Source organism: Electrophorus electricus, chromosome 1 (assembly GCF_013358815.1).
Source record: "Electrophorus electricus isolate fEleEle1 chromosome 1, fEleEle1.pri, whole genome shotgun sequence".
NCBI classification, from domain to species: domain Eukaryota; kingdom Metazoa; phylum Chordata; class Actinopteri; order Gymnotiformes; family Gymnotidae; genus Electrophorus; species Electrophorus electricus.
The window spans coordinates 16895478-16905421 of NC_049535.1; the positions used below are offsets into that span (position 1 = coordinate 16895478).

General features: G+C 45.4%; 1 protein-coding gene across 2 annotated transcripts in view; it reads left to right on the top strand.

The window, feature by feature from the left end:
- Positions 1 to 9583, top strand: part of si:dkey-237i9.1 (SEC14-like protein 1) — a 28143-nt gene extending 18560 nt beyond the window's left edge. The window contains exons 8-17 of one of the 2 annotated variants that reach the window (XM_027012333.2): positions 134 to 323; positions 836 to 924; positions 1015 to 1085; positions 1347 to 1518; positions 2116 to 2250; positions 2765 to 2899; positions 3111 to 3362; positions 3619 to 3797; positions 4485 to 4511; positions 5988 to 9583. In XM_027012333.2, the coding sequence (XP_026868134.2) occupies positions 134 to 323; positions 836 to 924; positions 1015 to 1085; positions 1347 to 1518; positions 2116 to 2250; positions 2765 to 2899; positions 3111 to 3362; positions 3619 to 3797; positions 4485 to 4511; positions 5988 to 6093 (1356 nt within the window). In that variant the 3' untranslated portion in view covers positions 6094 to 9583. The remainder of the gene's footprint in view (positions 1 to 133; positions 324 to 835; positions 925 to 1014; positions 1086 to 1346; positions 1519 to 2115; positions 2251 to 2764; positions 2900 to 3110; positions 3363 to 3618; positions 3798 to 4484; positions 4512 to 5987) is intronic. The other variant, XM_027012334.2, reaches the window with a different exon arrangement.
- The last annotated feature ends 361 nt before the right edge of the window (positions 9584 to 9944 follow it).

The window sequence follows — 9944 nt, forward strand, 5'->3', positions numbered from 1 at the left end:
GGTCACGCACATGCATGTGGTGAAGAAAGGCTAAGGAACTGAGGTGTTCAATCCACACGCATGCCTGTTAGACACGGCGACAGACTAACCTGAGCTGGCCTGAGGACCACTAAACACCCCCCCCCCCCCCCAGATCCCCAAGGACCAGCACATCCTGCGTTTCCTGCGTGCGCGGGACTTCAACCTGGACAAGGCCCGGGAGACCCTGTGCCAATCGCTCACCTGGCGGAAGCAGCACCAGGTGGACTACCTGCTGGACACCTGGACCTCCCCACAGGTCCTCCTTGACTACTACACTGGCGGCTGGCACCACCACGACCGCGGTGAGCGCGCTCTCTCTCTCTCTCTCTCCCTCCCCGTTCTCCATTGTTCCTGTGCTCGCTTGATCTCTCCCTGTATCGGCGTTCCTGTGTTGCGTCAGGGCCGTGTGCGTGTCCACTTTGATTTGTCAGACTTGCGCACTGTAGATGAGTCTCACTAAGGGAATTGGACATGCTTGGAGTGTGTGGCGGAAGCAGGACGACGCCGTGTGCCACATTAGAATTTTAATTGGAAGAAATGCCCACATGCCAATTTATGGCTTTATTATATAATATGACTTCCTGTACTGATAATCTTACACAGTCTTGGTTCTTTCTCAGTGGTGTGCAGTGATTATGCTGAACTAGGTCATGGCTGTTTATGGGTATAAATTAACCGCATGACTCATGGAAATAAAGACGTGGTCTGGACCGATTTCCTTTTCGCAGAATCTCACTTTGTCCTCACAGAACACAGGAAAATGGCCACGTTCTGATTCAACTGCTGATCTCAAACTTGTGTGTGTGTGGTGCAGATGGTCGTCCTCTCTATATACTGCGTCTGGGACAGATGGACACAAAGGGCCTGGTGCGAGCTCTCGGGGAGGAGTCTCTCCTGAGACATGTAAGATTCCCAGCATGCCTCGCTTCAGATATCACTTTTTACAGATGCTGCTACTATGACGGCAACATATCATGTGTTTCAACATGTTAGGTATTGTCCATCAACGAGGAGGGCTTGAGGAGATGTGAAGAGAATACCAAAGTATTTGGTCGGCCAATCAGGTAACGTTGAGATCATGCCTTGTGTGTGCACATTTTGTTCTTTGGCTTTGTGGCTTTAACGGCCCAAAAAAGGCCTTTCATCTTATGTAATCTAATTCGAGTTTCTGCTCCAAAAGTTAACTTTTTAAAATTTGTTTCCAGTTTAGTTTCTTGCTGTGTAACAACAAACTTCAAATATAAAAATGAATCATGCAAAAAATATTTTTTTCTTTCATTCCCTTCACATCTTGCACCCGTCTCTCTCCCTCTTCCTTTCCCCAGTTGCTGGACGTGTCTGGTGGATCTAGAGGGCTTGAACATGCGGCATCTGTGGCGTCCGGGCGTGAAGGCTCTGCTGCGCATCATCGAGGTCGTGGAGGCTAATTACCCAGAGACGCTGGGGCGTCTGCTCATCCTCCGTGCGCCCCGCGTCTTCCCCGTCCTCTGGACCCTGGTGAGACACCTCGCTGCTCTTCATTCAGATACACTGTGGTGCTTTTGCTGTCCTCCCTCTCTTTTCGTACCACCTGCTGGTTCTGTTTGAGCTCTGTGCTGCAACACTATTGCAGGCACCTAATGTGTTGAAGTTCACCGACTCTGCTGCGAGTGAAGGTGCTGCAGTGTGAACTGCTGCCCCCTAGTGGCAGTGTTGCTCTACAACATACCCTACGCGCCACTTTACATTCTCCTTGTTGGTCCATTATTTGGCTCCTGATTGACCGAGAGTACTGGAATAGCACATGTCAGCCTAAGGTTAATAAGTGTTGGTCCTGTTCCTGATCCTGGTCCTGGTTCTCTCAGAAAGATCAGCACTTACTCCCACATAACACGTGTGCGTGCATGTGTAAATGGTGTTTTTTGTTATTCATATTTTGGTACTTCACAATGCTCCGCTGTAGAGCACGTGAGAACAAACATTTCAGGGTATTACTGTCTGATTTGCTGTGCACATGACAAGAAACCCTGAGACTTTGAGGGGGGGAGAAATTATTTGTAAGTTTTCCAAAATGTGCTGTTGTCGTAATCTCACCTGTTCGTAAACGTCCACCAGGTGAGCCCATTCATCGACGAAAACACGCGAAAGAAGTTCCTGATCTACGCCGGCAACGACTACCAGGGTCCCGGAGGCCTGCTTGACTACATCGACAGAGAGATCATCCCTGACTTCCTGGGAGGTGAATGCATGGTGAGCACTGGTTGTCATGGTTACAGGACACTTGGACGAGTGCGTCTGTTTCCACTGTAGCTGCAGCTGTGAATCTCTGCGACACACGGCACGTTTGGCTGCGTTGTGAAGGTGTTCAGTGTTGTGTATATGCCTACCCATCAACACTGGTCGTGCCGGCGTATTTATTTAAATTTCTATTGTTTTATATTTCTAATCTTTTTTTTTTTTTTTTTTTTTATAAACACAAGTTCACGTGTCCCTTTGCACTTGAAAGTCTCCTGTGGGGATGGAATAAATTGTTAGCTATGAAAATGCATTGTTCTTTTGTCAGTAATTAAATATGGTGACGTTTCTATACATCACACCATGCTTCAAAACTGTTTTGTGCAGTTCAGATTACAGGTGTGAGTGAAGATTTAAAAAGTGTCTTGTATATGGCTAGGACATGAAATGTTTCCTATCATTCATTCAGTGTTGTGCAAGAAATGCATGTCACAAGAAAGCACTCTGACTGGGCTTGGATGTGTGGTAGTGTGAAGTCCCAGAGGGCGGCTTGGTACCAAAATCTCTGTACCGGACCCCAGAGGAGCTTGAGAATGATGACATCAGACTGTGGACAGAGACCATCTACCAGAGCGCCAGTGTGTTCAAAGGAGCGCCACACGAAGTAAGAGCCACATATGCACACTCACTCTACCTCAGGGGTGTCTATTTACAGCACTAAAAAAGCACTGCATAGATTTGCAGTTAATACAAAACATTTTTTATTTGTTAGGCTTGTTTGTTTTAATGTCGCCACCTGCTGGAGATGAAGTGCATCACAGCTGTGTGTGTTTGCACTCAGCTAGAATAGTATTAAACTTCTCACCTCCCCTCAGCTGTTGATCGAGATCATCGATGCCTCCTCGGTCATCACATGGGACTTTGACGTGTGCAAGGGTGATGTGATCTTCAACATCTACCACTCAAAGAGGGCGCCAGCACCACCCAAGAAAGACCCACTGGGCGCCCACGGCATCACGTCTCCCGGCGGCAACAACGTGCAGCTCATCGACAAGTCGTGGCAGCTAGGGCAGGACTACAGCATGGTGGAGTCACCCCTCACCTGCAAGGAGGGCGAGAGTGTGCAGGTATGCCCCCGCTGGACAAGCACAGCAGTGCGGCTGTTCAGGCCAAGTTCTGGAGCAGACCAGCACACAAACATTGTCACATTCTGCAGTAGCTTTCCTGTTTTGACATGCCTGACATGCCCGCTCATGAAGGTCTGAAGGGGATAAACCTGAAAGATGGACACACTGCATACAGATTGGACATATTTTATGTGTAACTTCCTTTTAACTTGAACCTCACTTCTGTTCATTCTCCCTCTGACCGTTCTGCGTCCAGGGTTCCCACGTGACCCGCTGGCCTGGTTTCTACATCCTGCAGTGGAAGTTCCACTCCATGCCCGCGTGCGCCGCCACTAACCTGCCGCGTGTGGACGACGTGCTGGCCACATTGCAGGTCTCCTCCCACAAGTGTAAAGTCATGTACTACACTGAGGTTCTAGGCTCCGAGGACTTCAGGTACACAGCACCTTTCTACACACCAGTCATACACACCGGCTACCACGAAATCTCCACTGTAGCGCTTCGTTGAGGACATTCATTAAGAGTCTGACAACATCTATATAGAAGATTGTGTTTGGTAACAAAAGGTCACGAAAGGTTGACAGACCTTAGGAACATGCCACCTTTATCATTTGCGTATTTGACAAAGATGACGTTTTATTCCGTGGCTCTATTTCCATTGTTTTTGAATAAAGAATACGTTAGGGAACTTTTTTGAGATGTAAAAATGTTAGATGAACTTGAGATTTAAGAAGGGGGGGTTGTTTACTTGTATAAATAACACTAGCAGTAACTAAGATAGCAGTAATCTCTTTATGCAAAAGTGTTGTAGCTAATGTTCTCATATTAGTGCTTTATTAGCAAAATGCTAGTTGCATTAGTCGTGATTTGGTGTTTCTGTAATTTATTTATTTACTCTTATTTGCCACAACCGCTGTAACTGCCTACTAGCCCACTGTTACCTGTGAGTCCACTGTTCAAGCCTGCTGCGACTCCCCCCCCCACACTCTCTCTCTCACTCACACACACACACACTCTCACACACACACACACACACACACACACACACACGCACGCACGCATGCACACTTTCCTGCACTTATCTCCTTACGATTGCTTTCCTTTCTGTTTCTCTCCGTAAAGAACGGCTTGCTGCGATGTGCAGAGTTTGTAAGTGATCTTGTTTGCCGTTAGTCTAGCTTTCGAGCTCCACCAGACTCATGCTTGTCTTGGGTGTCGGAAACTCTACCTGCTCACAAAGCATGTACAGGTCTGGCTTAAGCCTGCATAAGACTGCCGTGAGACAATGTCACATTGGCATAAATTTGCTCAAGGCCAACATATCGCAATTAAAAAAAAAAACACAACATGAATTGGGCAGTAATTATTTTATAACATAAAGGTTAATATGTGAAGGATACTGCTGCTACTACTGTTGGTATTCACATTTATATAAATGTAAAGCTGGAACGGTGTAACGTTGGCGGGTATGAAGGCCTGGTGCAAATATCCTCAATGCCATGTGTGCAAGAGGCTAAAAAAACCCATAAATCCATTATGCTTTATCCATGATGAATTTGTCTACTAACCTCATAACGGGCTTTTCTGTTTATCTCTGATACTGAAGGAATGATATCATGGCTAGAACACCACTCTGGGACACTGGAACATGTGTTAGAAATTCTGAGCTCAATAAGTTTTTAATTTAAATACTGAACCCTAAACAGGGAAGCGCCAAAGCCAGCAGTCAGGGCTGTGTTGATATGAACTGGATCCAAATATCCCTGTCAGGTTTTTTTTGGCGCCGGCGGCAGATATCCACCTCTTGCACGCCCCACTGTCATTTAGTGCCTTGGTGACTTTAACAAACAGGCGGGTTCGATGTGGGCACAGCATGGGGAGAGAATTGACTCTGGCTCGCATGTTTGGCACTTAGCTGACCCAAGACTTGGTGTATTTCGCCGGTGTGAATGGATCATTTCTGGCTTGGAATTACGTTAACGACTGCAGCTTTAGTTCTGTTCACGGCTCAGTTGTTTTCTGACTTGCTCTCAGACATTTTTGCCCAATTACCCACGCAAGAGTAAGTTCAGTCCTGTCAAGAGTGACCATTACCTGCAGCTGAAAGGAAAACTTCACCTAAAAATACCAACATTGCTGCTGACCAGGATAAGCAAAGAAGGCTAATAAGCTCGCCATTGACTGATCTGCATTGGCATTCATTCATCATTTTTGCCGTGCTAGCATTTTTTGGTGAAGTAATGGTTTAACTTATTGGTTCCTCTGGGGACTATGCACTGCTCTGTGTGTTTGTTTATTTGTTTGTCCTCTTCGCTAACACAATTCCTTAACTGATGAAATGCATTGGGTCTGCTTTTAAAGGAGGTGAAAAATTCATCCAGTTGCAGTGCCCTGTGTCTTAAGCTAGGGGGAGCAGTTGCACGGGGGAGCAGTTGACATGCAGGCCCGCTGTAGTCCTTGCTGCATGTTGTGGACACAGGACTGGGCATGCGACAAAGTCACAGTGGGGCTCGGGTTGCGCCAGGTGATCTGCCTTTTATGATGGCCGTGCTGGTGTTCTCATCAACTGCACTTTCTTTTCTCCCCCCACTCTCTTCCTCGTCCTGTCCTGTGCTCTGTTCTCAGGGGTTCGATGACGAGTCTGGAGTCCAGCCACAGTGGCTTCTCCCAGCTCAGTGCGGCCACCACCTCCTCCAGCCAGTCGCAGTCCAGCTCTATGATCTCCAGATAAGAATGCGGAGGGGGAACCGGAACCTTCCGGCACGTGATCGGGACTCTCCTGCCGGATCAGCGCCAGTATGTAGTGTGTGTGTGTCTCCACCCCAAGCACCCTGGCCCTTTTGAAACAAGCTTGCACAACAGATGATGAGATGGAGAAAATGGAAAACAATAACAGCAAAAGTTTTCAGAGCTACATGGTCATCGTCAGTATTTTACAAGGGCTTGGATCTGTGTTGCCATAGCGCTCAGCTGGGCTGCAGGTCAGTTCACGGGCATCTTTGTTCTTCTTCATAATTTCAACTCCCACTATCAGCTGGGGAGACATTATGGTCTATGAAACATTTTTACAACACTGTTGGACCTGATGCTGGACTTAGCAATACATGTACTTTTGAATAGTGTTGGATCTGAAATGGAGAAATGGAATGCGCTGTTACACACAAACACACACACACACGCTCACACACACACACACGCTCACACACCAGTTCATTGACACACAGGTGCACAAACACAGCACACAGACTCTTCAAATTCTGTATACGATAAATTATGCCATACTGCTGGGAGAGTTTTGTTCTTCTAATAAAACGTTTATAGGTCAAAGTACAGGTTTAAAAACACGTGGCAAGGTGTCTGCCCATAGCAATAACCCTAGGAACATTTTCTACCATTTGGGTTTGTATTTATCGGGGAGGGGTGGTGGGGAGGGGGGTTAACATAGCTCTAGAGACATTTTGGAGTCTTCTGGGTGCTATGTTCTTTAGTGCTTAGCTGTAGTGTCTGGCTGCTTCAAAGTCTTGATGTTCAGTGCTTTCAAAAGCAGTAGCGCTTGTGATCTAATTTTAGTGCTGCTTCTAGTGGTTGCCCCACATATCGATTAAAGTTGTTTTTGAATTTATGGAAATGCCTCGACATGAATAGTCACACTAGCTACTGATCAGTTCCTATGCAGTTAGTCTAAATACGAGGAATACTTGTTTTATAGGTCACATTCTTGAGTGACAGGAAACTGGGTGTTATGGTTTTTGTAGTAAATTTCTAGTGACCATATTAAAGCTGCAGTCAGGTAGATTTGTTGTGTAAAGAGCTTACTTGCATGTCAGTGTTTCCCTTCTAAAGTTATATAAATCAATAAAATATATATTATGTGAATAGAAAAGTTGCACATAAAACCTTCATAAATGATTCCCATTTTCCAAATCTGCTGAATTTATTAAAGATGGTATTACACCTGCCATGTATTTATTCAGAATGAGGGCGGTGTAATTGGGCCCAGTCAGGCCAATTAACATGGACTGATTACTTTTTTCTTTTGAATCATTACCCAAGCAGTGATCACATTACATGCATTACAAATGAGGTCTTTTCAGGTGAGGGCTTTCTAGACTTCTGTCATACATGAGATTAAGACTCAAAGTGAATAAATCACAGTGTCATGCATTATTACAGCAAAGTTTTGAGGAGGTCCGTCAGAGGTCTTGACGTCCCTACAGAGTTTGCTAATGTCTGCTCACCTATCTGAATTGTAATCATTTTAGTAGGTGACCAGTTTGCGCTGTAGCTATTTAGACAGACCCGTCTTCGTTTTGAAACAGGGGTTGACGCCGGTTAATAAAGGACTCCCGCGAGTGGCGGCCTGGCTTATCCACCCCATCAGAGTGGACGCCTGAGCTAATAACCCAGTTCACTGGAGAGTTGTGCTCCTGAGTGAGGAAGCAGAGCAGAGGACACTGAACCCTGCTGTACTGTAGAGATTTGCCCCTTCAGCCAAGAAAGGTGCTTCACCTGCCCGGGTACATCCTTTTGTCTAGTGTAAACTTGCAAGGCGCCCTTACTGTGAAGCGCTCCTGAAGCTCGGCTGCGGTTAGCAATCATCCTGTAATGTTGAAATCGGATTTTGATCTCCAGGTCAAATCGTGTAGATTCATCCTGGTCATGTTCACGCATTTACTCTAGCTGTAGCATGTGTGTGAGATCCTTTCTGAAGTTTCTTCAACCGTTTGACGGTGTGTCCGAATACAGATCAGTTTCCTTATGTTTACACTTGAAGGAGAATATCTGAGGTCGGGTACAGGCCCTTATGAGTTGCTACCCCTTAGTCTGGTGTGGAAGAGTGAGAGGGTGTGTGTGCAGGTTGGAGGGTGCACTTGATGGGGAGGGGGGCGAGAGTGCAGCTTTAAAACATGTATATTGTGTTCCCCATGCTTGCAACCTGCACACGCTGCTTCTGAAGCACAGACTGGAACCCAACATTACTACAAGCTGCCATTTCAGAGTGATTTATGAAATTTGATGACCATTAGCATTTTATTGCATTTTGGGGGGGGGGGGGGGGGGTTGTTGGTTTAAAAAAAAGGTCTGTCCCACCTGATTCATCACTCAGCCACTCAGCTGTCTGACACAGGTTGTTTTTGTTTGGTTTTCTTCTCTTTTTTGGGTTAAAAATACAAAAGACAAACACTGAAGTTCTACTGCATAAACTTTTTAATGTATTTTCAACAAAGAATTTTAATGTCAAACAAAAATCCTTAAACTTGTCGAGTGTTGCAATAACCATAAAATGCTTTATTCTTTAACAAGGGGAAAAAAACGAAAACAGAGGGCTGCTCATTTGTGTTCGAAGACTGTGAGTCTGATGTTCTGAAACCTTTTTACATGTGTGTTTCTGAAATTTGCTTCTGTCCTGTGCTCCCAAAACCGTCAGCCTCCACATGGCATGCTACTGCTGGATACAGCTGTCCTTGTGCCAACCTGTGGCTGTCCAACTAACCCGTGAATGTTGAGAAATGCACAAGTTTTTAATCCTCAACAGTTTACAGTGGACAAAAAGGAGCAGACAAAGTCCTCCACCAAGGCCTTCGTCTCCGCCACCATCTGTGTTTTTTTTGGGTATACTTGTTTTTTTTTCCCCTGGTCCAGTGTATTTGAAAAGCAGGCTTAGCACAACACGAGGGAGACAGAATGCTGATTGCACCAGCGGTCTGCACTGTTTTTCCACCACTGGCCTCGGAATGCACCACGACAAGCATTTTTTAAAGTAGATTTACAGCACAGCTCCTGCTCCACGTGTGATCCACACATCCACTACGTGGAATGTAGATGGACAATGATCCATTTTAAAGTCCATAACGCTATCGCTCAGTGCTTTGCATATCTTCTTTCATTGTCAAAGGATCAGGATATTTGGACAAACCTGTACTCATGCCACCAGCTGAGGCCGTTTTCATCAGGTTTTGGTGATGGTTACAATGGTCACAATCTCGACCTGTTTCGTGTTCGAATTACTTCCTAACTGAGTCTTTTGTCTTATTGGTGTATGAGGGCTATAAATGTCTATTTCTCAAGTGTTTGTCTTTTTCTCCAACAAAACATACAGTACCTCCCCACTCCTATACACTGCATATCTATCTGAGAAATTGTGGAATTAAAAAAAATTAATATACGAAGTAACACCTTTCCATTTTTTGAAACTATTAAACTTGAATTGGTGAATTGATTGTGCTGCGTCTCTCCACTCCGTTCTTTATTTCCCTATGGCGTGTTGTGTGCAAAACAAAATGCATCACTTCGTGTGTCCGTAATGGCAATTCAAAGTAGCCGTGTTTTATTCGGTACCTACAGCTTTTGTTTGAAGGGAAGATTCGTTGCACTGCACGTTCATGGCCACTAGATGTCGCCAGTTATGCGCAAGTAGTAAAGAGGCGTGCAGCGTTATTAGTTTATCATTATTATTCATGTTCTTCTGTATGACAGACGCTCTAAGTAAAACAAACGGGTCCTTTTAAAAGCATTTTTTTTCCAAGTCCGGATAGGAGCGTCTGCTAAATTTAAATGTCAGAATATGCACTCAAGTGTACC